Genomic DNA, 25,564 nt, shown 5'->3' on the forward strand with positions numbered 1-25,564 from the left:
AAGCGGAATGTACACCTCGGTAACTAACCGAAGTGTAAACAGGAGACTTGACTCCGAGCGAGTAAACAGAAAGATATACACAGGCCCATGTCAATATGAGGCCTCGGTTGATGGTGGTCCGGTTATATTACCGAGACGATTACCGAAGCCTCCACAGTTACGACTCGTTCATGTCATGATCCATGCTCGGTGAGTTCAAACCATTCTAATGTTGTGTGTTTGATCGATTTCCATTGTCAAAGAACTGAAGTTTTACAAATGTACGGAAACCCCCTTTAATTTGCATTGAGTGATTAATTTGGCGAGAAAATGGTTAAGATTTCTCAATGAATTTCTCCATTTTAATGATGATAAATAGTGAGAAACAAAATAAATCTTGTATTTATACAAGGATTATTCTAAAATCCGTCCAAATGGGTAGGATAATAGGTAAAAATGTGCATTGATATCCGAGAAAAGTGTATTGTTATTTGTGAAAGTGTATTAATATCCGTAAAATATGCATTGATATCCGAACTTGTTTGGAAGTATGTGTATATTATCCTCGGCCTAGTAGGCGGAGGTTAGCAAAACCGTTTATACAAATTTCTCACCTAATTTCAAGATGAAGATAGGCACTAGGGGCTAATTCAGCTAAGGCACAAGAGGGTCTCGTGACCCTCCTGAAATTATTGAGATTTTTTTTGCGTGGAATCAAAAGAAAAAGTAATATATATAAAATTACCTGAAATAGAGACAGATTGACATGCAGTTCAAGCGGTAAGGTGTTTCGTCTTCTACTTTGGTGGTCGCAAATTCAAAACTTGTTGTCAGCCTTCGCCTATTTGTTGCTTTTTAACCCCTTGCGCGTTTAGGAAAAAAACCTCTTCAAAACTTGGAGTTAGTGAGGGTTGAACAATGTCATGTTCATTGTAAACTTATGTAGGAGTAGTTGGCAGTACCACAAAGCCAACCCATACAATTTTGCAAATTATACAAATAAAACTCTTATAAGTTGTTTAGTGAAAATTTAAAAACACTAGTACATTTATCTTTTATTCTCATTATTTATTTTGAACGCGTGTTCTCTTTATATTGGATTGTTAGTATTTTTATTAAGTTTACGCTCGAAAGGTAACCCCTCTGTCTGAAATTTCTGAATCCGTCACTGATAGGCACAATAAGGTCGAGGGGTTGGCATGCACTCAAAGTCAGAGCATCAGCAGTAATGTCACAGTTCGAGTTTCACTATCGCAAGTCTCTTCAGATTAAGTAGTCATCTCAATTCGATTTTATAAGAAAAGAAAAATAAAAGTACATATTTAGGTTCAAAAAATCGATTGTGTTCACTTCGGATCTCTAGACTCAAACCCTTTTTATGTGCACAATTTCCAATAAATTTCTTTCTAATTGTTACTCTCATTTTTTTTTTCTCTCTATCATGTACGAAAGTACTTTAGCTTGAGGTTAAAAAGGAAATTATAGGTATAGTAATAGCATTTTCTTAAAATCATTGTAGTGGTTCTTTAGTCCTTGTCTTCGAAGAGGAATTCCTCGTTGTTGGAGGGAACTTCCTCATCGACAGACTAGTTTTTTTCCATGATATATTTTGTTATCTTATAATTCTTTAGTCCTCGGACATGTTTTCATGAAGAATTCCAGACCAAATTTAGTAGCCTAAGTGAAAATATCTAGGGTCTAGTTACATCAATGCAAACTAGAAAAGCAAGAAAGAATGACGGGCAACACAAAGATAGATGGAGTTAAAGAGGGCAAGGTTTGTATTTCGAAAAGGAAATTGATTTTCACACTCTCCTTTTTTGATATCCATTCCTTTTTTTTTATTTTTTTTAGTGTTAAAAGTGTATGTATTTTTTTGCTAAAAGATAAAAAAATGGAGTGGATATAAATAAATAAAAAAGGAGTGTGAAAATCAATTCCCTTTTGAAAATTGTTTTGTTGAAAATGTGGGTCCAAATTTTACAGAAATGAGGAGTTGCATTGTGCATTTAGAGAATTAAAGGGGCACAGAATGTGATTTGAGTGAAATGTAGGGGTGATAGTGCAGTTTAGCCTTAATCGGGCCTCCTGTCTCGAACCCGCGAGGTTCCCTGCTTAAAACGATTTCCAAAAGCCAGTTTCGTTGGATTTGATTCAATGGATCCAAACCCATTATTATAAACGCAAAAACGTCATATAACTTCTCGATAATATGATTTTTTGTATCCGATAATGATGAATTTGACTAGGGTTAGTGCTCTTGATGATTTCTACAACATGAACGATTTCGATCTTTGAAATACATCTGACATAAGTTCATATTTGACTACTAGTAGCCAGACCTATTATTGCATTGATTCGATGCATCCAAGCCTATTATTACCAACTCAAAAACTTCATTTAACTTCTCGATAAGATTTTGATTTACATCCGATTATAATGAATTTTTCTAGATTTAGTGTTCTTGACGATTTCTACGACATGAACGATTTGGATCTTTGAAATAAATCTGAAATGAGTTCATATTTGATTGCTAATATAGAATGACTGTGGTAAATAGACTTCGCAGGTCAAACGTGAGAAGTCTTAATTAACCTAAACTCGCGCTTTTAAAATGCGACTTTACTTTGGCATGTAGTAGAGCTTCAAATCAGAGGCTTTTCATCACCATGGCTGCACCTCGCCGGCGAAGGGGAAATCCATGGCACTCAACGCCTATCATTTTCTACTTGGATTCTTAATTCTCCGTTTCCAAGCATTTCCCCTGCGAAATCCATTGCAAATCGTTCAAGCTTCTCCACTGTGTACCCAATCAAGTCACGCGGCCAAACGTAAACCCCTCTCTCTCTCTCTCTCTCTCTCTGGATTTTGTTCTTAATTGCGTGTTTCAGGTTTTTGTTTTGGTGAATTTCCCAGTTGGGTATAGTCATCTTGTTGGAATTTCAATAGAGCATTTCAATTTCCAAGCAATTCAACTCTACATATTTTTTTATTGGGTATTCATTTTTCTATTCGACTACTCCTTTACCCCTTGCATCCAAAATGTAGTTTTGTCATTGCCAGCTCGTGTTGGCTTTTTAGATCCTGAAATAGATGTGTGTTTGTACGTTTGTAAAATTATGGGAAACAAAGAATGAGTGAATTAGAGAGTTTTTCAATTCTTGTAATTGTGAGTTTGATTCTATAAAAGTGCAGGTTTTTCTCTCAAATTGAGTTTCTGAATCACCTCTCTTGTCTGAGTAGATTGTTTCTCTTCATTGATATGGTGAATAAGTCGACTTACTTGCGCGTTGTAAGTCTCTTTACATCGAGAATGAAGTCAATGAACCTGAATGCTTAACTTCCGTGGGAAGTTTGACTCTTTGTGAGGGCAGTGCTGGATACCCTTTAGCATAACAATTGTTTCTTTCCAATAATCACCTTAATTGTGATGTAGTTAATCTTTGCTTCAATCACCGTTTTCTTGTTTTTTGATTAACAAACCGCATATGACAGCAATGTAAGCTGCGACATCACTTGTGCATTTGGAAATTAATGTGGAGAACTTAAATATAAGAACTAGGTTCGGCCGTGAACGTGTTTTGTTCTTCCTTTTGTTAATATATTAAAGAATGATAAAGCTTTCAATGATGGGTTCTCCTAAGAAGTCCCATTTACCGTTAATGTAGTGCTTTTGATGGTGAGGTCGGTAGAAAAGATCGAAATATTTGTTGGCCATTTCCTTTGCTTGGTGAAATCCAACAAAGAATCAGATGTGCTTCCTCCACTATATGTCCCTGAGTTCAGATGGTGGGGTTGCCAAAACTGTCTCCAAAGAACTGATGCTTCAGATGATGCAGCAGAGACATTAGACTGGTTATCAATTGTAAACGTAAATAGACTAATTTCGAGTGCATAAATTTCTCAATGGTTAAGCCATGGCATCACGCAACATTGACATCAAATTTTTGCTTCCTCATATTGGCAGCATCTGCTCGTACAATTTGTGGATCGAGAAATTCTGATTTCAACACTTCAATGGATGTAATTGGTTCTGAAATTTGCCCATTGGCACATGATCACATGAAAGAAAAGGTAGTCAATGCCACGTCCATCATTAGACAAGGTAAACTTTTTTTAATTATCCTAAGATGATCTCAGCAATGTAAGTGCCAGCGTAAGTACTAAATGTATTTTTGTACCCCGTGCAGATTTGTTATCATCTGAAACTACAACAATATTGTGGTAAATGATGTTGATGAGACAATGAAAGAACCAATTTCTTCTAAAATGAAGGTCGCTCAAGTTATCGATGGAGAATTCAATAGAGGGGCAGGTATGAGTCTTGGTGCTAGTTTATCAAACAATCAGACCCGGCTTTAAGTTTCAATATACTTTAACCTGAGATCGTTATTGTAAGAAGCGATAAATCTCAACTTGGAAAACAGTGGACAGGTATGAGTTGGTTATGAAAACTGTGGAAGTAGAGAAGTGTATAAAGGTATATTAGAATGTGTGAATAACAGTTTCACTGAATTATTCCAAAAGGAGAAGGGTATAGTTTCCATAATAGCTAAATCAAGTGAACAAGTCAAGGACATGAAGTGTCACCGGAAACCTGAGCCCGGGACTCTGGAAAATGAGGTTGTTCGCTCTCTCATTGGTTTTCATACAAGCAAACATAATCCTTTGGAATTCACTGCGAATGAGGATGACAAGGATGCACATGGTTTCTCAAGCCTGTAATTTTCGTTTGTTGTATTTGTATAATCTGAACGTATATGTGCAATCTACAGTCTCTCTATTTCAACTTGCATGCTTTACACTTCACCTCTTGCACATTTGCCTCTATGGACAGGTTATCTACTACCCCAATTTCAACACTTTTGTTCAACTTTATCTTTTCATTTCAGGATCTCTCCTTCATATACGGTTATGAGAACAACACGGATGTCCAAGGGCATTTGCTAACCGATTTGTACACGATCGGTACCCCCTCAATGTACCCTTAGCATTAATGAATTTTGAGGCAGGGTTTGCCACCAAGTTTTATCTACAAGTGGCAAAGTGGGTGAAGCATTACAATTTACAAATACCCAGTTTAAGAAGTGGCCACCTATGCGAAAAGCTCTACATCATGGATTTGACTAAGAATTGGGTTCTTATCCTCATTAACATTTGGGTACTCAAAACATAACCTTAGAAATGCATCTACCATTGAACCCTTTTGTACCACTAAAAGAGGGCCAGCCAATTTTTACCCAAAAAAATAAGGGGTTCAGCCATGAATGGGCCCAAAACTATTGAATTTTTTTCCCATGCCCCTTAGTGATATGAGGCATGGATGCCCCATAAATATGCAGCTTTAGATTGAAAAAATAAGTAAATCTCACCTATTAGATCAAAACCACTCAAAAAACAAGGTTTTATAATTTTTCAGCAAAACATTACTGGTTGTGTTCGGTTCACATTTTAGTTTAGTTTTTCAATCATTACCCTATTTCTCCAATTATTACTTTCTCATCTCTCTATTTCTCTCCAATCATTACCTCTCTTCAATCATTACCCGATTTCTTTCCCCACTCACTACCAAAACTAAACTAAACTAAACTCTCAACCAAACAAAGCGACTATAATTTTACTTACCACGCAAACTAACTTTACATGGAGTACTATTTATATGATCACACTCACCACAATATATAGCAACACTTACATAATGTATGATCTCACTTACTAGTTAGTATGACAGTAATTCAACCAATGATTGAGATTACAAAAGGAAAATTCAAAGGTTGAGAAAATAGGAACATGGATGCCCATAACGGAATGGGAGAGGCTGTAGTGCACCAACCGAACTACACTGTGTAATACGGCCACTCCAACCGTCTATTTTGGCACATACAACTTGGATTTAATCCAAACTCCTACAAATCCTAGTCATCTATTGTTCAGATGAAAATCCGAGCCGCCCATTGTAGAAATGAACGGCCGGATTGTTTGCACTACACGTATAGTGCCCGGTACACTACAGCATTCCCAAATCCACCCATAAGTGGAAGGGGTCATCATAGCCAGATCCAAAACTATTAAATGAATACAGTTCTAAAACTTAGAATGTTCGGTTGATTAAAAGTTCATTCAACTTCTGCTTATGATATAAACAAACCGAATCCAAAAATAATTTTTAAGCTCGTTAAACTTCTGAATCAGATTGAACCCTACTCGAGCTTAGTTGGTGATCGGCTTAACTGAAACTGGCCGACGTTCAACTCAACCGAGAGTTTTCAATGAACATGCTAATCAGCTCAACTCAGCACGTTACCGCTGGGTCAAGGGGGTTCCTACAAATCATTAACTAAACTTTGCTAGCAATAAATAAATGCTCACGACAATCAACAATACTCCAGTAATTTTTTTTTCTCAGGGTCGAAAATTCAGAACAAATTACCAGATAATCGAAACACCTTCATTAGAAACCGAAGAGAATTTAAGATTTTCCCAGACAGCACATCAGAAAATACTATCAAGTCCACAGCATTGTGAAAGCTAGACAGTTGCGAAAAAGCTTAACTACGAGGGTGGTCGTAGATCTGCTGCTCAATGGTAGTAATTAATTACCTCAACGCATCCCGTCAAAGTTCTGATAGATAAGCCATGACCATTACCGAATCAAGAAACACTAGCAAATTATGGTACAAAAATCGCCTTCAATTCTAATCTCAGTACTGGTAAGAACCTTGTGGGCCTACATGCTGGTAGGGAGCTTGTCGTGAGCTCATGTTTTGGTACGTGGGTTGCTGAGTACTCATGTTCTCGTAGGGCGCTTGCGGTGGTGGATTGGTGCTCACGTAGTGGTTCTGTGGATAGGTGCTTTGCTGAGAATAGTAGTTTCGGTACGGATCTTGAGGAGGATTGGTGTTTTGTCCAGAAGAAGCAACGAAGGCCTGGTAGATGTTTTGGGTGGCATTCAAATGATCAGAAGACCCATGAATATCAACGATGCATTCAGCGCCACCGGATCGAGGATCTTGGAGCTTCAACCTCGTTCCAGCAATCTGGGATTAAAGAAAAAGGATTTAGCGATGTCTCAATAACCAAAGCTGTAAGCATGAGAAGAGATTGCCAGCTTAGTGGTGACAACCCATTAACAAGATGTTATACAGTTCTCAAAAACCATTGCAGGTATAGAATAAACAGCCACATGAAAAATGAAACATATTTTTATTTTGCAAAGTGACTTCGAAAACTACAAATGGAGTGAGAATTTCTCGGAAGTCCAAAGATGCTTATGGATACCAGCAAATGAATGCTACACTGTTGTTCTTCGTGTTTCCCAGAGTATTGCAGAGCACAAATCCAACTGTTGTTATGGAGTAACCATAAGTGAAAACCAAGATGAAAAAATGGTCAACCAACCCACTCCATGATACCCAAACAATTGCCACTCTACAGAGGAAAGCCCAAATCATATTTTCCACTAATCAGGCCTTTAATTGTTTTTTATTATAGAAGGTTCTGTAATTGTTCAAATCCCCTAGAATGCGACAATCTTGAGGTGAAAGGAAGATAAGGAAAATCACTTTCATTGGTAGACAAATATTGAAGAAACAGCAGAAGACCAGTTTGGAGGACAAAACCATATGGGCACATATTCTTCGAGTGACTGAAACACAAAGAGAATAGTGGAACAAAAGGCACTTAGGGTGGGAACACCGAGACAGGTTGAGAAACAGATACTGGAAAACAAAGTCAAAAGTACGGGGACAGAATGCTACAAGTAGGTTACGGCAAAATATACGACAATGGTATTTTTCCGTCAATTATTTGTTGCTGCTGAAGTCATGCAGTTACATTCGCTCACAGATAACCAAGTTCTAAAAACACTGACCTCACTCATGTTCCTCCCACCTGTTCCAACAGCAGCATTGTATGGCATCTTCACATCCATAGAGCTGTTAACATCGGAATATCTGTAACATGACCAACATATTAATTAATGCTCTCAATCACACAACAGAACAAGAAATTCACATAATAATAACGAAACAAAATAGCATATACCGAGTAGCACTTGGAGGAACCGGATAACCAGAAAATTCATATTCGCGACCACCACCCTTCAAAAGAGCATCAGGAGTATTTTAGTGACAAGGCACTGGAATTCAAAATCAGCAACAACGATTTTATAGCAAGAAGGAAGTATTTATAAACAAGGAAAATACTCCAACCAGGTACACTTGTTGCCAAGATGTGTCCTTAAGAAGTCAATTCCAAGCACACATGAAAAGGTACTAGCCACCACATTATAAAGGCATGATGAGTACGAGTTTCCATCTCTTTGTCGTGAATACGTTGTTTAAAAGGTTGAAAATAGGAGTATAATATACAGGCTTGACGGGAGCAAGAAACTTGAATCACCCACAATTCTAGCCTACCAAGATTTTGGAAAATAGCACAACATGCTCAAAATTAAACACTTAAAGGTGGTGAGATCAGTTGCTTTATGCCCCAACGTAGTTTTACTGCAGATGAATTACTGTATGGCTATGATTTATATACCATTTAAGAATGGATAGATTGTGAAAGACTGATTATTTGTTTTACTTTAGTCTTTTACAAAACATTCCAAGAGGTGACAACTATTAAATAGCTTAATATATGCCAGACCAGTGCCTATGCATGTAGTGGGAAAAAAATCTGATTACCCAAAATTGATAGTCCTATTCGACACATCGACATTGGAAATGCTGAAACCTCGAAATCCAGTAAAACTATATGTTCTAAATCTAGATAACATGGTGGTCGACAAGGCATACAAGGTCGCAACATTCATCAGCCAGTACACTTCACAAATTCACGTGACAGACAAAACAACTGCAACCAAAGCCGAAGTTCATATGAAACTGGAGGTGGACATAATAACATTGACAGGTATGTGTAAATAGTATGTACCTTTACATATTCATACGCACTAGAGCTGCCAGTTCTTGTTGGGCCAAACATATCCGGCCCTCTACTATGTAAACTTCCTCCAGGCCCAAATCCCTTAACTGGCCTCACAGGAGACAGTTCAGCTCCAGCATTGCCATCCCGTAAATATCTTGCTCTAAGTCTTGATGCAATCTCAACCAGAGCATCTTTTGCAACACCAAATTTTCCTGATATCTAAACTATCAAGAGCACAGTTAAGTTCAAATGAGAGGAACCATCTTTATTTGAGCAAAAAACAAGTGTCACTGTGGCAACTAAAAACTAGATTAGCATGAAGCAAGCATCTAACCTGGACAAGCTCCTCATCATCAGCTGCAGATTTAGGCTTATCTTCCTTGGAGAAAACACGGATATCCGCCTGGGTTCTCCTTCTCATCTCATTAATTATATTACCTCCTTGTCCAAGAATGCAGCCAACCTTAGTTGACGGAACAAGAAGTCTTGTAGTCATAATTCCTTTTTCAGAGACTTCACTTGTTTTATTTTGAAGCTGAAGAATGGCATCAATAGTTTCTGATCTTGGGTTCCACAGAACCTGAGTAAAATAACAGAATATGATATACACCTAACGTATTTTAACGTTAATGAAAAGCTGCTTAAAATGGAAGATGCGTACTAATCAAAAACCAAGAGAAACAAAAGATGAAAAGATGTATAAAAGTGAAAATCTGAGGTTTCTATGGCCAAAACATTTAAAGAAAGGTCGTAAAGAAGGCCAACCTCTAAAGAAGAGACTCGAATCACACGTTCATCCAACACTGCTGATGCATCCCCAACATGAACACTAGCTCCCGTCTCTGTCTCTAACTGTTTTACGTTGGAGCCTCCCGTACCAATGACCCCACCTATTTTCCCTACTGGGCATAAAATCTTCATTGAGAACTCACTTGGAGCTTCCCCACCATGCATAGGAGGACCCCGATCAAACCTATCTGGGCCAAATTCAAAAGGCCGGTCGCCATATCCCCCCATCCATGGCATTGGTGGCATATCACGGGAATCATAATGACGCTGAGACCACTGCAGATTTCCTCTAGGGGGCATATCATCTATGGGAGGACCAATAGGATGAAAACCTCGGCCCCCTTGTGACAAGGGAAAGCTCATAGAAGGATTGTCCTTTTTAGGATTCTGATGTAAGAGCGTGGAAACATCATAAAGGGCCCTCCTCACAATTGCTGGTTTTCCAGATATCTGTGTATTGCATAACCATATCAAACATTTCAGTTGAGGATGATATGTTAACAGAACTTTGAAATTCTTTCTTCTTTTTCCCCATAATGGTCGACAAAGTATGAAAACTGAATCTGTACAACCATGACTGTCTGCATAAATTAACAGCCAATTGAAGCGAAGCGAACACTTTAACGAGAAGAATAGGAATAAAGTTTATGTTTCTTTTTGTACACTATAGCTCCACTGCTTACTACACAAAATCAGAAAGACATGGTGGGAGTCACAGGTTAGGTCCATTTGAGCAAGAAAGGAATGGGAGACCTTCGCCATTGCATGGACCGAGGTCAATGGTTAAGTGAAGGCCATATACCTATAAATAATATTAATCACAAGATTCACAACTGCTTCTCATCCTGAACTTTCTTCTGATTATTTTGATAGCCTTTGTTAACCGATTGCAATCCAAAAGTTCAAATTGACATAGCTTTAGACGTCTAAGGTAACCTGCAAGGCTGCAGTGTATGAGTTGATTCACTTTGACAGCACAAAGTTTCAGTTTTACATGCATCTATGTATGACTCATTGATTAAGCAATATGTTTTGAAACTTCATTTTTCATTTCCCTATGAAGGGGATTTCCAGCATCTTCTCTGACATGATTGAAGCATGATTATATGTCTATTTATCTTTCGAGTTTCCATTAAAAGCAAATGCAAGGGGTACTCTTCTTGTATAGTATACCGAATTATGCACAACCTGTCCTATTTAATTCAATTAAGAAAGGACACCAGTAAGTTTACATTTCAACATGTGTGCAATATGTAGGCATTTAATACAAGAAACACAGAGGGCGGAAACAAGAGGAGGGAAACAAAGGTAAGAACAAGGAGACAGGATTGCAGGAAACCATATCTGGCACTATTTGCAACAGGAAAAAAAACAAAACAAAACAAACAATTGGATCAATTATTTCAAATCCTTTAGAACAAACAAATCACCCTAAAACCCATTTGAAGAGAAATTATAGGAACTCTTCACAGGACAACTGAAAATAAGCAATAGTAAGATTCAAGATTTCTTTTTATTATCTATTTGTTGCAGATGCTCCAGGGGTTTGGGTGTGTTTAGAGCCATTGGTGAGAAATTAATTCATGGGAACTGACAATGTAGTGCGAGGTAAATGATTGACAGCAGAAACAAACTTATATTCTATTATCAAGCTATAACCGAGAGAGAGAGACGGTCCGTGTGCAAGCATGTGAGGCAGAGAGACCTACCTAACCCAAGTGGTGAGGAGAAAGGCAGGCAGGCATTAAAGACCTACCTGTCTAGAATATCTGAACTTATGCTTGAACTAAAGATGCCAATCAATTTCTCCTGCCTTAGGTTTTATATTATGGGATTTTACGTTATTAATTTGTTTATTACTTTATTACAGCTTGACTACACTGAACGTGATACTTTGTAATGGTATTTTACACCCCCAAATGTCCGAAAAGTGTCATGTCCATGTCTGAAGGTGTCTGAAATGTCAGGATAGTGTCCAACCGGAAGTAATGCAAAAAAATTTGGACACTTTAAAATTAAGCTTTGGACACGTGTTTGGAGCTGTCTGGGGACTCTGGAGCGTGTCTGTGTCCGGAGAGTGTCTGCTACCTGCAGGTTGCCTCTGATTAAGTGTTTGATGCCACGTAAGGAGACAACACTAGATGGGTTTCCTCAAGAACATGACAAGTACCGAATTAATCAAAAATATTAAGCACTTTCTCAGGTCAGTCACTATGCCTTCACCCACGTGATATAGATGTCGATTACATTCAAGAAAACTAATAGGCATAAACAGTTTAGCAAAACAAAATGCAATGTAAAGACCATCGATGAATGAACAAGATAGGGACAAAATTCTTCACAGGAAAATGCCACAAAGGGTGAAAAAAATATTTGAATAATCAATTCATGACAACCTTGACAACAGCACAAGACAATACCGAAAGTACATTTTGTGTGTAATGTAAATATATTGAAGTGGTTTTTTTTTAGCCAACATTTCGACGGGCATAATACATTAAGGAGTAGCAGCACTAAAGAAATGATACCTGCACCAATTCGTCTGTGCTCATAGCACACGTAGGAAGATTTTCTGCAGGAAGAACACGAATACCTGCACCCGTATCACTTCGCAATCGCTGAATGACATCTCCCTTTCTGCCTAGAAGGCAACCGACCATATTGTTTGCAACAAGAAGACGTGCCGTGACCATCACATTTTCATCTCCATCTTCCATTCCACCAACAAGGTCCTCCTCAACAATTCTGTCATGAACTTTCAATAGAGCATCTTGAGCAGGGCAGTGTGGCTCCATCGGATAATCTTCATTCTCTGTGGCTGGATTCTGATCCTCATCAGTGTTTTGTTTTTCATGGGTCTTTTTTGTAGATGGACTGTGGATGATTATCACCCGCTCATCTGATCCCGCCACAGAATCAGAAACCGTAATTTTTGCTTGGGTTTCTTCTCTGAGAGCTTTAACCCTGTTTCCACCTTTTCCAATAACACTACCAATCCTCTTAGAGTAACAGAGTATCCGATAAACGGTGTCTGAAGCTTCAGAATTTCCAAAAGACTGTTCGCGACTAGAATTATGCCATTTACCTTTCTTGCTGCCTCCCTTCTTCTTAAATTGTGGGCGGCGTTCCTTAAAGAAAGGTCTCCTGTTCCCTTCCATGCTTCTGCAAGAATTTTGACAAATATGAGAGGGTCAATACCTGAGAATGTCAAAAGGTGCAATGAGATTAGAAAACAAAACAAAGTGCACAACAATTTCAAAAAGAAAATAGTCTAATTATCATAGAAAGTCTTGCTCAATAATCACTTGCCATGTAGCAATGACACGGACACTTAATCTTCAAAAAGGTAGAGAGCACGACACGTTGGGGACTCATTTTGGAAAAAACATTGTGCGAAAAGATGCCCTAGGCAGTGCCTGGCCACCTTGACTAGTGGTCTAGGCACGATATTAGGCGGCTTGACAATTAGCCGGCTGCTAGGCGGGATTAATTGGAGAATCCGGTGTAGATCCCGCACCCGTGACACGGGTACTTCCCCCATTTTGGGGGATCCATGTATGACATAGATGTATGTTGACTATTAATCTCATCCTCATGCTAATTCTTTTAGATTGGTTGTTCATTGTTGCATTTTAGTGGGCACTAGTGCTTTTATAGTTACAAATTGTGATGGAAATAAATGATTTATATAGGGAAATGTAAAAACAAAAAAATACAAAAACTGACTAGCGCCTAGAGACTTTTAAAACATTGGGGAAAAAATTTATTTCGATTATATGTATACAACATGCTCTAATTTTACACTCTGTAAGAGCATATATACCTTAAATCTTATTTCTCATCACATCATTCACAAAAGTATTCGAACCCAAAGCATTTCATCATCTATGTATCTTTTCACAACTAATAACCATCATATGTCACACACAAAAAAAAGACTTTTCTAACCTTTAACAAGAGTCTACTATTTTGTTTAACACCCTTGTCATATATTGTGAATGTCCCGAGAGTGTCCAAAGCATTTTTTTGAGTGTCCAAACAAAAAATTTTGAGCAAAAATAGGACACTTTCAATTTGAGTGTTGAACACGTGTATGCAGAGTGTTGGCGTTCGAGAAGTGCCTGACACTGGTACGTAGCTGCCGACAAAGTGTTCATGCTACAAAGATCAATTTGGTATTATGTTGCTCCAACGCATCAAATTCATATCTCTTAGACACGATATATGGAGGTCTCTAAGTATTTCCACACTTAGACAGAGTACCCACCCAAAACCATTCCCTTAGAGAGAGAGAGAGAGAGAGAGAGAGAGAGAAGGGGGAAGGGAGAGGGAGAGGGAGAGGGAGAAATGCTGCTGGTAATCCGTTAAGATTCTGATATTCAGCTAAGGCTAGATGACAGTGGTGTCGGTGAATGTGTAGAACAATTGAAATACGACAATTTTTTATTTATGAATAGCATTAGAATCGCACATCACATGAAAGTAAGAAAGGATTAATGGACTTTTCTAAGCGTTCTTTTTTTTTTTTCCAATATTGTATACATCAATGGGGGGTTAGAGGGTAATTAGTGGGTTAACAACCAAAAGGGGTTCGACTTCTCTCCATAGACTCGAACCTAGACATCTCCCTCTTGGAAGCCAAGGGGTACAACCAGATGGACTTTTCTTAGATTGGGAAATAGAATTTTGGCATCCATCTCTCTTATTTTCGGTACTTCTATCCTCTTTCAACTCAGACTATCATCACCTACTTAACCAATAAAAGGTGGATGCTTGGCATGAAAGTGAACTGGAACTTCCACAGAAAAGGTGCTTGATTGAGATCGTAACGAACCAATGACTTCTCATGGGGTGGGAGTCTTTATTTCGAACTACAAGGCCCATAACTAATACACCGGGAGAAAATGTAATGAGCATACCTCCTCAAAAGGCAGGTTGCGGTTTCTGGTACTCCCAAATACAACTGAAAATGTTCCCACCCTCCGGGTACCCACTCAAACAACTCAACAAAAACATCCAGGAACTAAATTGCTACAATATCCAACTGCATTCAACTAAACATTACTCTCAAGATTTCACTCACCAAACATTACAAACACCCGAGAATTCACTCACTAACTTTACAATGACTTTGCGCTCATTACTAAGACTGTAATGCACCTCAAATAATGGGGGATTATACCCTAGTTCAGGCGGGTGGAAATCGAACTGCATCGACTATAAAGTTTTAAGCTCTAGGTAATTTAATTAAAAAAAACACGTGGAAAATGTGGGTTTTACCTAGTTATCCGGTATAAGCTACATTTACCATCGAACAAATCTATAAATTTGTAAGCACAGCAAAAAGAAATGAGAAAAATGATCTCTTAAGTTCAATTCTTGAAGCTTCCACTCGCAATTAACCGACTTGAGAATCAATTAATCAAATTTCCAAAAAAGTCTTTATGTCGTTATGTCGCGTTACTGAGGCATCTTGCGCTATCGGTTTATGTCGTTATTGAGACAAACTAGGGCAAGATTTTTCAGGAGTAGAACGGAGAAGGTAAAAACTTTGACGATAGAATGAGAACGAAAACGGAACCAATTAGCAGCGAGAGTAAATTACTTACCGACTGAGAGAGATTCGAAGAGCTTTCCGTTGAGTAGAGAGAGAGAGAGTTTGAATCACGCTTATTGCAGTTTGGTGAATTTAGCTCCCCATCTCCAAGGAGAGCGAAAGAAGGCACATTTAATTAGGGCTCGTTTGGCCTCCGTTTTGCTTTCCTATCTCATTTGGAAGATTCTTGGTTTGGGCCTCCCGGTTTTCCGTTGATATTTTAGCCCAAACATATGGGGCTTTAGGCCCACGTTTTTTGTATGGGTTCTCTGCTCGTTTTGGGTTTTAAGAGTGTTTTTTTTAGTGTAATGAGTGGAAAGATATAGAAAATTTATTGAAAATTGTGCCCATAGATTTTGAGACCCCAAACAAACAAGGTGAAACGCCAAAACCAGGGGGAAGAAAATTGGGCATGCATCAGTGGAAAATTCATGGCCAATTATGTCCAGTACCTAGTTTAAGGGCCCGTTCCAGAACCGAAATAAGAAATTATTTTTTGTCTAATAAGAAGCCTTGTTCCGGAAAATAAGAAGGTTGGTACTTATTTGGGAAGAATTTATATAGGTACCGACTGGCCGGGGAGGGAAATCGTACCGACGGCCGCGCCGTGCCTTCTCTGGCCACCGGACAGCCGATCCGAGCCGTCCAAAAATTCGAAAAAAAAAAAAAACCAAGGGGGCCGGCACGGGAATTAACGGCATCCGAGGTGTGTAGGGTACTTGATCTGAACACCTCTTTTTCACGGCTCGGATCGGCCTTCCGGTGGCCGGAGACGGCACGGAGCCGCCGTCGGTACGATTTCCCTCCGCCGACGCCCATTCTCATAGCAACAGTCTTATTTTTTGTATAAGGTAACTTCAAACTCAAAAATCATGTGTGTTACGTAAATAATTTTCTCATCACTATGAATCTTGTTTGATAGATCTCATTGAAATCTTTAATACGGTGCAAAAAAAATGAATTTTTTTTTTCATTTACATTATTTTTTAGTTTGAAAATGTGAAAGGAACTTTTTATTTGGGTTTTGTGGAATAATCCTTCTTATTTTTGAATAAGAAATTCCAAAATAAGTACTTATTTTTTAAGAAAGTTTTCGGAACGGAGCCTAAGAGTTTGTTTGAAAGTTGGGGAGAGATATGGAAAAAATTTCCCACCCTTATTTGGTTCTTAAAAAAAAGAGAGGACAAATTTTAAATTCTAACTCAGCTTTTCTCTCAATTTCTCTTCAATTTTTCCTTATTGTTTTCTTTCCTTTTTTGCCTTTCTTTCTCTAACTTCCAAATCGAAAATGATATTGGTACCGAAATCGTAGGGACGGCCGCGCCGAGCCGTCTCCAGCCATCGGAGGGCCGATCCGAGCCGTCCAAAAATTCTAAAAAAGAAAAACAAGGGGGCCTGCTCGAGATTCAATAGCATCCGAGGTGTGTAGGGTACTTGATTCGAGCTCCCCTTTTCTCCGGTGTATATATACATATATTCACGAAAAAGGGGTGCTCCGATCAAGCACTCTACACACCTCGGATGCCGTCGAATCTCGAGTAAGCCCCCTCGTTTTTCTTTTTTAAAATTTTTGAATGGCTCGGATCAGCCGTCCAGTGGCCGGAGACAGCCCGCGCGCGGCAGTCCCTACGATTTCGGTACCTGTAGCACTACTCCTTCCAAATAGAGCCTAAATTCTGTGCACCCAAAGGAAACAAAAATGCTAGGAACGCATCACCAAACATAATCTCTCACATACATGAAAACCCCATACATACTAGTACATGTAGACCTTACATGTATGTGAAAAATTGTGTTTGGTGTTATATTTGGATTATTGTTTATGTAGCACTTTTGCAAAGGAAAATCACGAGGACACTATCACAATGGAATATGGATGTATACACGCACGGGCACTTGAACTAATTTCCTTTATCTCTCTTATAGAAAAAAAGCAAGAAGGTAGTGTAAAGGGATTGGGAAATTCTGTAGTGCAAGATCCTGCAAGCATCATGCACGGCGCATACGGGCTATCAATCTCGACAATGAATGATTGAGATAGTATGATTTTTAATTATGACCGGTAAAAACCTATAAGAATCATTTATTACCGGTCATAATTGATTTTTAATATGAATTATTGATTAATGAGATCGACGGTTATGTGTCGCTCTACACGTGCACTGCACGGAGTTGCACTAACAGCACCCCGGATCCGGTATAAAGGCGAAGCAGCTAAGGGGGTGTTTACTAACGTTTTTGTTTTCATTTTATATTTTATATTTTTTTTTACTTTTGTTTTAACTAATAAAAAAAACTTGTTCGGTAAATATGTTTCGATTTTTTGTTCATAACAAAAATGATACTCATACAATAATTCAAACACAATTTCTCACATACATATGGGACCCACACATACATAATATGTGTGTGGGTCATATATGCATGTTAGAGGCTGTGTTTGGATTGTTGTGTGTGTAACATTGTTTTTTTCATAAAAATAAAACGGTCTTGCTATTGTCGTGGGCTGACGATAAACACACTAAAAGACAAGAAAAACACGTATTTTTGTGCACTTTTTATATCCTTTAATACACATTCACACATCTACTATCGTCAGCCCATTGGGCTGATTTTAGAATTTTCCAAAATAAAAAAAAACGTTTATAATGTTTCTTGAAATTATGGAAATTACAAATTAGGTGTTTTTCGCTTTCTAGAAACAGGAGATCCCCCGATGGTTTCCTTCTCTCCCGACTGGTACGCCCCTCCCCTCCCTCCCTCCCTCCCTCTCTCTCTCTCTCTCGCTCTCGCTCTCTCTCTCTTGTCAGCAGTGCAAAACCCTATCTTTAGTCCATTTATATTCGTTCCTTTTTCTGAAACTCAAATTCTCCACTTGTGTATGTCTAATCTATGTTCTAGATTAATTGAAGAATGCTTATTCAACTATTTTGAGAATAAGGTATGTATTTCCCTCAAAAATTGTGGAACTATGTACAATAGTGTAATCTGTGCCAGCATCTGTTTCATGGGGTGTTAGTAATATGTCTTCTTAGTGAATGTTTTTCGTTTATAAGAAAGGAATGGATGTATGTATTAGCTCAAGATATGCAATATGTAGTGAAGACATACAATTAGTATGAATTTCAAACTCAGTCACTTGATTGGTGAAAATTCTATTGTTGATATATGCACCTATAGATCCCTATTGTGTCTCTTTCCAGGTATCCTTTTCGTCAAATTTTATTCCTTGCAATTGACACCGAAAGGATACTCATATTAGCCTGGCAGTTTTTGTAGTAATTGCCACTGTTTTACGATTCCAAATTCTGATGTATGCTTTGACCTTTTAAGTTGATCTTATAGGGACTTCTTAATTGACATTATCCCACCAAATGTTCTTATACCCTGTATATGTGTTTTGTTTCGATATCTACTGTTTAGATTTGTTTTAGTATCATTGTTTGTTTTTTGTTAACAAAAGTAGGAAATGACAAACAATGACGTTGTGGAGGTTAGTGGAGAAAGTGGTGACGGCGTATGGGCCCAATTAAAGCCGGGACAACGCCCCATACGGTTGGCCCCATAAGGAGCTGATTGCACCTAGGTGGTTTCGAACACGCTAGCCATACTAAGCGTTGTCCCGACTTTAATTGGGCCCCCAGCTAGTGGATGGTGGGATTGGTGAGTTATCAAAAAAAATTGTATGGGGGCCGCTAGGATAATTATTTAGCTTCTTTCCTTTGGCTTTATTACCTGTATCTTGTTATGACAGAAAAAATCAAGCTTGCTTCGAAAAACCTTCCCATTCTTGTTTAATATTTGTGAAGCTTCCTACTCCTCTACTTGGTGTTAATGTTGTGGATTGTCATGAGTCGGGTATTTTAACTATAACTAAACTTTCAAACTATGTCTATCTTAGGATTTAGTGGCTAGTTTAGGAGATGGATATAATTTCCCAACTACAAGAACTAGTCAACTCTATCGCAGCTCTTGCCTTCAATACCTTCGGCACATTACAAAGGGATTCCCCACCGGTCCGTCTGTCTCCAAATTATCCCGAACCTCATGCTGCTAATCCCACGGAAGATGCTGCTAATGTTGCAGAACAACCTAAGCTCATGAGTGCTGCTCTGGTGAAGGCCGCTAAGCAGGTGCCCTTTACTTTTCTGCTACCTTCTCATTGACGAAAGTTAAGTGTTTATATGATTGACAAAAGTGTATCTGAATACCAACATGATTTGGAGGTATTGAGCCGTTGAGCAATAAACCTAACTTTCTGGTTGGGTGCATATTTATCCTTTAGGACCTTTACAATAGCATTTGGCTTCTAGAATCATTTTGTTGAGCCAGGTTGATTTTCTGCATTGGGTTCCTATGCGTATCAATGCCATTGAGTGCAGTTTGCAAACTCTACTTTACTCTTGTGACATGTCGAGTAATTGGATGAACTTGTAGTTGGGATCTCTAGCGTTTCTACTCCAGTAAAGTATCATGTAAGTTCTCTATTCTATTGATGAGCTATATGATGTTAGATGCAATTGAGGAGCAAAAACTCGCAAGCAGTGAGTTTGACTGTGGTTCTTTTCTTTTCTTTTTTAAGTTTGTACCACTGGTTTCTTTTTTTAAAAGCTAAGTTGTGTGCTATTGCCCTCGATTTTTTAGATACAATTCTAAAATGGAAAATGTAGCTTCTCGACTTGTTCTAATTCTGCAAGGAGAGTTGGTGTCTTCCACTGATTGATTTGTATTTGTTGGTTCTTGTGTTCATTCCTAGGTTGACCAATCTAGAGATCAGCTTTTTTGAGTTACTTCAACTTGTCTATGTATACTTTATTCTTTTTAATGCTTCCGTATTCTTGTCTTCCTCCTTTAGGAAGAATTCTTTTCTTCTTTCGTTTAGATTTCTCTTGCCTAACAGCCTAAGCGGTTTTTTTGCCCTCCTATAACCAGAGAAAGGATGAAAGGAAACTACCTGGCTCCGGGCTCCCTAAAAATTCCCAAGGGGAGAGTGAAATTTTTTGGCTGTTGATGTTGTACCAGTCTTTCTCTGATTAACACTTCTTGTTAGGACATCTGTTGTGGGTAACATTACCTTGTTATTGGGATTCGGGTTTTTTGGCTTGTCTTTTGAGATGAGGACCCAAATGCTCACTTCATAGTTAAATATGATGTCTGAAACGTGTATTCCCAACCCAATTGGTAAAAGCAAGTAACTAATTGGTAAAACAAGAGGTATTGCCTGCCAAAATTTTGAATTTTGACTGCCAGAAAACAATTAGAGCTCAAAGTCGACTGAACCTTGCATATGTTTTGGCTTTCACCCTCCCTTCTATTTCATTTCCCTTCCGTGTCGTGTACTCCTAGTCCTGGAACCTTTTGCTTGTCCCGTTCTGTAGAAGTTGTATATCGACTTACAGAATGCTTGTTTTCCATATCCAGTTTGATGCATTGGTTGCAGCACTTCCTTCATCTGAAGGAGGTGAAGCGGCTCAACTCAAAAGGATTGCAGAACTTCAGGTATTAGGTCGAGCAATGCAATCTTTCCTTAGAATATCAAAATAGTTACTTTGTTGTCTCATGCTCTTCTGGTATGTTCAGGCTGAAAATGATGCCGTGGGCCAAGAACTACAGAGGCAACTAGAAGCTGCAGGTGAAGCTTTGAACTTTTCGTTTTTCAAATGATACTAGGCTACTAGCTTTCAAATTCTGACAACTAACTCATATTTACTGAAGATGTAGTAAACTTTGGCTCTATGTTACCAGGGAATTAAGTTTTCGTACAAACGTTCCAAAACATGGTACACTACCGTTTTTAAGCGGTAAATTTAGCGATCCCCTAAGTTTTCGCAAAAATGTCAACTTATTATGGTAAAACAGAGTGAAAATGGTATTTCGGTGGGAGAAAGTGCAAAAAGTTTTGTAATGCCTCGATTTTTGGGAACGTTAATTAAAATAAATACAAATTCGATTCAACATTTATTTTAAATAAAAACAATAATTGAGTCATTACAATAATTAAGTTGGAGTTTCAAATACAATTATTCTAGTCAAAAGGGAAAGAGTACTACGGTAAATCTATTCTACTTGATGTCCGGCTTCTTCCTCGATATTGTGCTCAGCTCTGAACTCCTCCAAATATTAAAATCTTTTCCTGTTCGTCACCTAGGTCTCGCATAATATGCCAGGGTCGAGGTTTTAAGCTCAGTAGCTAATTCCTACCCCTATATCCCATACTTTAGCAAAAATAATATATAATTTTGCAAAATAAAACACAGAGATTTAACAGTTCAACATATAAATAACAATTCAACAAAAAGTGTCAATGTCCTTTTGAAGTCAACATAGCGTATCGTAATTCGTGTCATCATTTTATCAGTATTGATTTCACTTTCCATTTTATTTTCTGGAGCAATGGTTTCGCTAACCATCTTTCAAATTCCATCGGGCTCCCAGGCTAATTTGTTCCACCCAAAAGCACTGATTCCGCTAACCGTCTCTTTCAGATTCCATCTGGCTCTCAGTCTTATTCATTTCACCATTTTCACACGAAGCGTATCGTAATTCGTGTCATCATTTTATCAGTATTGATTTCACTTTCCATTTTATTTTCTGGAGCACTAGTTTCGCTAACCATCTTTCAAATTCCATCAGGCTCTCAGGCTAATTTGTTCCACCCAAAAGCACTGATTCTGATAACCGTCTCTTTCAGATTCCATCGGGCTCTCAGTCTTATTCATTTCACCATTTTCACACGACACTAGTTCCGCTAACCATCCTTTTAAATTCAATCGGGCTCCTAGGTCACACACACTTGAGCCATGATTCTGCTAACCATTCTTTCAGATTCCATCGGGCTCTCGTGCTCACGCAATTAATCTTCACATTTCAATTTCTCATTTATTCTCGTCAACTATTTCTCGTTTCTCGTGTCTCGTGAACATGCATCATTTTCTTGCGTTCACATTATTCTTTCAAAGTTTGCTAAAATCATGCAAAATCCTTGTTCATGCATTTCTACACTTTCGTTTTAATCTAACTTAAAATGGTACCACGGTAATAACAAGAAGACTATATTTAACCATTCAACCCTATAATATTACAACATGCGAATATCTAACAATGTTAACAACTTAACACCACTTGATAAATTACTTTCTCGGATAATTTAGCTGTACTAAGCATGCGATTTAATAAACCTAAATTACTAGTTTAACTCTAGCAGCTCTCCTGTAGCATTAAAATCATTTGTTCATCTCTCAGTAGTATTCGATATACCATTTTACAATTTTCCCAGGTCATCGCATTTTATAATTTTATACTTTATATGCAAAACTTATAACTAAATTCAATTTTCGTTCACCCAATAAATATAATCAGTACATTATACTTAGGTAAATAAGAAGAAGGTTTTTACCTCGCGATCGATATATAAATTTTAACATGCGATACTTTTTGAGGACTAATGCTCACACCTAACTCGGAAAGGGTGTCTTTGTAAACCTTGGCTACAGCCTCATCGGCGATGATAACATCATCACCTAAGACGGCATAGTCAGTAAATAAACGCGCCTGATGAACTTTTCTTGCACAATACCACACCACAAAATGATATCATAATGCGAATAAAGGCCAAGAAGAACGATACCATACAATTTCTAATTTCAATATTTAATCATATAGCACATCAACATTATATATACTTAGGTGAGTAGGTAAGAGGTTTCTACCGTTCTTCTTGGTGGTAGTCGTGTACGGTACATCGGTGTTGGCGGCGGACAGAGTGACGGCTCGTCGGGTTCGATTCGGAAGAAAAAGAAAATTGTTTTCTTTTTCTAGAATCAAAAGGACAACTAGAACTACTAAAATCAAATGGTGGTTTTGTGGGGGTAGTGGAAGGCTGTAATGTGGTGGTGGACTAGAACTAAATTTTTATTCTCCTTCCCTCCCTCCTAGCCGATTCCCCTCTCTTTTTTACTCTCTCTAAACTCTCAAACAAAGTAAGAACAATGAAGTGAGGTGGTGTGTTTGAAATGTGAGATGTTATTGGGATATACACCGTTTCTTTCTTTTTAAACTTTTCTTTTTAAAAAGAAGGTAATTTTAAGTTTAAATATAAAGAAAATGAAAAATAATTTTTTAATTTTTTTTTGCACCGTTTAAAAGATTTCAATAAGATTTATATTGATAGAAAAATTATTTACGTAAACATATAATTTTTGAGCTTAAAATTACCTTCATTTTCTAAACTTCTTTTTCTCAAAACTGGAACGGCACGCTGTGCATCTTCCTTTTCTCTCCTCTTTCTTTCTTTGCCCCCCGCGAAAATATCTCTCTCTCTATATATTTCTTGCTCTCCACACGTCTAGGCCCATGGGTACATGATGGTTAGAACTTAGGGTAGTGTAGGATGATAATGATGATTGGATAAATATCCATCTGTTTCCACTCTCTCTTACTAGTAGACTTGGAATGGAAGGCTAGAACAATAGGATAGGATGACATGGTGCATGCATGTGATGAGAGTTTGGGTGCAAGACACTCCACCTCTTTTCTCCCTCTCTCATGCTGATAGCTCTCTCTCTCTCTTTCCCTACATTTATTTCTCCCTCTCTACAGTCTACATTATCCTTGAGTATATTAACTTGATTAGACAAGACTACATTGGAGAGAAATGATTGTCTTTGTCAGTTTCAGATCAAAACAATTTAGTTTAATATATTTATTCAAAAACAATGGGTCGAAATTCCGGATTGTTACCTGTTCAATCTTTATGCTCTTAGGGTGGGTTCCAAAAACCTAAATAAGAACTTATTTTTTAAGAAGGTAATTTCAAGCTTAAAAATCATGTGTTTACATAAATAATTTTCTTATCACTATGGATCTTGTTTGATAGATCTCATTGAGATCTTTAATACGGTGCAAAAAAAATTTAAAAATTATTTTTCATTTACATTATTTTTGAGTTTGAAAATGTGAAATAAGTACTTATTTTTTAAGAAGGTGTTCTGGAACGGAACCTTAGAAACATGTGTTGTATAAATAATTTGACAAACAATATTTATAGTTTCTCTAGATGTTTACCGGTTTTAAGAGTAAGTTCTACTTTTGTTATCTATAGAAGCCCAGAAATGATTCGTGCACAGCAAGCTACTTAAATTCTGAAGTGATTTTGGATGTTTTGTTAACGCCTTAAACGATATCGAACGAAGCTCATTTTTTACAAAGACCTTAAACGATATATTTTGAACAAAATGAGCGGCTCCGATCATCTTTGTGCGACCCGAGGCGGGAGAAAAAGGCTGCTGTGCACAGCTGTTGTGCACAGCAGTCTGTGCACGTAGCACAGCTCATAGAAGCCTATTCCTAACATATCACAATTTAAGCATGTGGCGTACCAAATTTCCATTCAACCCGCGTTCTAGGTATCATAGCTTTGGCTTTGTTTAGTTGTTTTCAGAATCATTTTTCCAGAGCACCTTTGAGAAAATTGTTGGGTTAACGTTTCAATACTTTTCGTTGGGAATTTTTGGTGAAGAACTCACCTTCCAGAAAACGTTTTCCAGAAGAAGGCGTTTTCAAGTTCTCCATGGCCATTTCTGCATTAAATTAAGTACGGTATGAAAAAGATGAGTAATGATGAGTGAATTTGCCTTTGGCCTGTTCGACCGTGGACCTTGTGAATAACCCGGAAATACATGAATATAGTTGGCTTGTGTCCCCTCCTTGAGATCTCTGTGCTTTCCAAAGGCAGCTGTTGTTTGGACGGATAAAAATAAGAGCAATTTATATTTTGTAAAACTAACCTTTCTTGACTGCTATTTTGTGGCCAGATGAGGAATTAAAACAGGTCCAGGAGTTGTTCAGTCAAGCAGCTGATAATTGCTTGAACTTGAAGAAGCCAGAATGATGTGCATCACCAATTGGCATGAGTCTCTGCGGGGTCATTTGTGGACATCAGAGTTGGTGAAAACTTTTCGCTTGGAACGAGCAAAAAAACAACCTGGGAACGTAGAAGCTGTTTTTTTTTTGTATTTTTTGTTTTTTGCTATGCAAAAGTAAGTATTGTTAATTGTAGTTATTAGTGATGTTTAAACTTCCGTCAAATGCATGATAGTACATGCTGTCTGTTACTTAATATTGACCTGGATTATAGATTAGTGCAATCAAAATCTAGGTACTTTTTGCCTTTTGAGTTCTTAAAAAGGCTTGGCACCGTCCTTTGGCATTGACTGACGAAACATGAAAACGAGGTGTACTCTTCTCCTACGGCTCTGTTATTCCAGTTGTATC

General features: G+C 38.0%; 3 protein-coding genes across 10 annotated transcripts; 2 read left to right on the forward strand and 1 right to left on the reverse strand.

The window, feature by feature from the left end:
- Nucleotides 1–2,477: 2,477 nt before the first annotated feature.
- On the forward strand, nucleotides 2,478–4,788 carry LOC131336380 (uncharacterized). Of its 4 annotated transcripts, none has more exons than XR_009202800.1 (4): nucleotides 2,478–2,810; nucleotides 3,648–4,084; nucleotides 4,170–4,294; nucleotides 4,379–4,788. XR_009202800.1 is itself a non-coding variant. In XM_058372185.1 (3 exons), the coding sequence occupies exons 1-3, from the start codon at nucleotides 2,681–2,683 to the stop codon at nucleotides 4,205–4,207; spliced, it is 306 nt and encodes a 101-aa protein (XP_058228168.1). In that variant the 5' UTR covers nucleotides 2,478–2,680; the 3' UTR covers nucleotides 4,208–4,788. The 4 variants fall into 4 exon arrangements, 1 of the variants encoding a protein (XP_058228168.1); XR_009202799.1 differs by having other exon boundaries at nucleotides 3,648–3,850; nucleotides 3,947–4,084; nucleotides 4,170–4,788; XR_009202798.1 differs by having other exon boundaries at nucleotides 2,479–2,810; nucleotides 3,947–4,084.
- Nucleotides 4,789–6,405: 1,617 nt separating this feature from the next.
- On the reverse strand, nucleotides 6,406–15,473 carry LOC131336228 (KH domain-containing protein HEN4-like). 3 transcript variants are annotated; one of them, XM_058371984.1, is made up of 8 exons: nucleotides 15,306–15,473; nucleotides 12,225–12,894; nucleotides 9,673–10,146; nucleotides 9,242–9,487; nucleotides 8,914–9,126; nucleotides 8,023–8,078; nucleotides 7,850–7,931; nucleotides 6,406–7,016 (listed from the first exon to the last, which is right to left on the reverse strand). In XM_058371984.1, exons 2-8 carry the CDS (start codon nucleotides 12,852–12,854, stop codon nucleotides 6,681–6,683), a joined length of 2,037 nt encoding a protein of 678 aa, XP_058227967.1. In that variant the 5' UTR covers nucleotides 12,855–12,894; nucleotides 15,306–15,473; the 3' UTR covers nucleotides 6,406–6,680. The 3 variants fall into 3 exon arrangements, with proteins under 3 accessions (XP_058227967.1, XP_058227968.1, XP_058227969.1); XM_058371985.1 differs by having other exon boundaries at nucleotides 12,225–12,858; nucleotides 15,306–15,471; XM_058371986.1 differs by lacking the exon at nucleotides 15,306–15,473 and adding an exon at nucleotides 14,616–14,731.
- Nucleotides 15,474–17,955: 2,482 nt separating this feature from the next.
- On the forward strand, nucleotides 17,956–25,477 carry LOC131297983 (mediator of RNA polymerase II transcription subunit 21-like). Of its 3 annotated transcripts, XM_058323224.1 has the most exons (6): nucleotides 17,956–18,031; nucleotides 18,194–18,233; nucleotides 19,194–19,425; nucleotides 20,714–20,791; nucleotides 20,873–20,924; nucleotides 25,105–25,477. In XM_058323224.1, exons 3-6 carry the CDS (start codon nucleotides 19,216–19,218, stop codon nucleotides 25,179–25,181), a joined length of 417 nt encoding a protein of 138 aa, XP_058179207.1. In that variant the 5' UTR covers nucleotides 17,956–18,031; nucleotides 18,194–18,233; nucleotides 19,194–19,215; the 3' UTR covers nucleotides 25,182–25,477. The 3 variants fall into 3 exon arrangements, with proteins under 3 accessions (XP_058179207.1, XP_058179208.1, XP_058179209.1); XM_058323225.1 differs by having other exon boundaries at nucleotides 18,020–18,233; XM_058323226.1 differs by lacking the exons at nucleotides 17,956–18,031; nucleotides 18,194–18,233 and having other exon boundaries at nucleotides 18,922–19,425.
- The last annotated feature ends 87 nt before the right edge of the window (nucleotides 25,478–25,564 follow it).

The sequence above is a fragment of the Rhododendron vialii genome, chromosome 8a (assembly GCF_030253575.1).
Source record: "Rhododendron vialii isolate Sample 1 chromosome 8a, ASM3025357v1".
Lineage (NCBI taxonomy): Eukaryota > Viridiplantae > Streptophyta > Magnoliopsida > Ericales > Ericaceae > Rhododendron > Rhododendron vialii.

What these genes read in the sequence shown, in the direction of transcription:
- LOC131336380 (XM_058372185.1), top strand. Translation starts at nt 2,681, where the DNA reads ATGGCACTCAACGCCTATCATTTTCTACTTGGATTCTTAATTCTCCGT. An exon ending in ATCAAGTCACGCGGCCAAAC is followed by an intron (nt 2,811 to 3,946) that starts GTAAACCCCTCT and finishes TCATATTGGCAG; the next exon opens with CATCTGCTCGTACAATTTGT. An exon ending in CACGTCCATCATTAGACAAG is followed by an intron (nt 4,085 to 4,169) that starts GTAAACTTTTTT and finishes TACCCCGTGCAG; the next exon opens with ATTTGTTATCATCTGAAACT.
- LOC131336228 (XM_058371984.1), bottom strand. Translation starts at nt 12,854, where the DNA reads ATGGAAGGGAACAGGAGACCTTTCTTTAAGGAACGCCGCCCACAATTT. An exon ending in TTCGAGTCTCTTCTTTAGAG is followed by an intron (nt 9,488 to 9,672) that starts GTTGGCCTTCTT and finishes TATTTTACTCAG; the next exon opens with GTTCTGTGGAACCCAAGATC. An exon ending in ATGATGAGGAGCTTGTCCAG is followed by an intron (nt 9,127 to 9,241) that starts GTTAGATGCTTG and finishes TTGATAGTTTAG; the next exon opens with ATATCAGGAAAATTTGGTGT.
- LOC131297983 (XM_058323224.1), top strand. Translation starts at nt 19,216, where the DNA reads ATGGATATAATTTCCCAACTACAAGAACTAGTCAACTCTATCGCAGCT. An exon ending in TGGTGAAGGCCGCTAAGCAG is followed by an intron (nt 19,426 to 20,713) that starts GTGCCCTTTACT and finishes TTCCATATCCAG; the next exon opens with TTTGATGCATTGGTTGCAGC. An exon ending in GAGGCAACTAGAAGCTGCAG is followed by an intron (nt 20,925 to 25,104) that starts GTGAAGCTTTGA and finishes TTTTGTGGCCAG; the next exon opens with ATGAGGAATTAAAACAGGTC.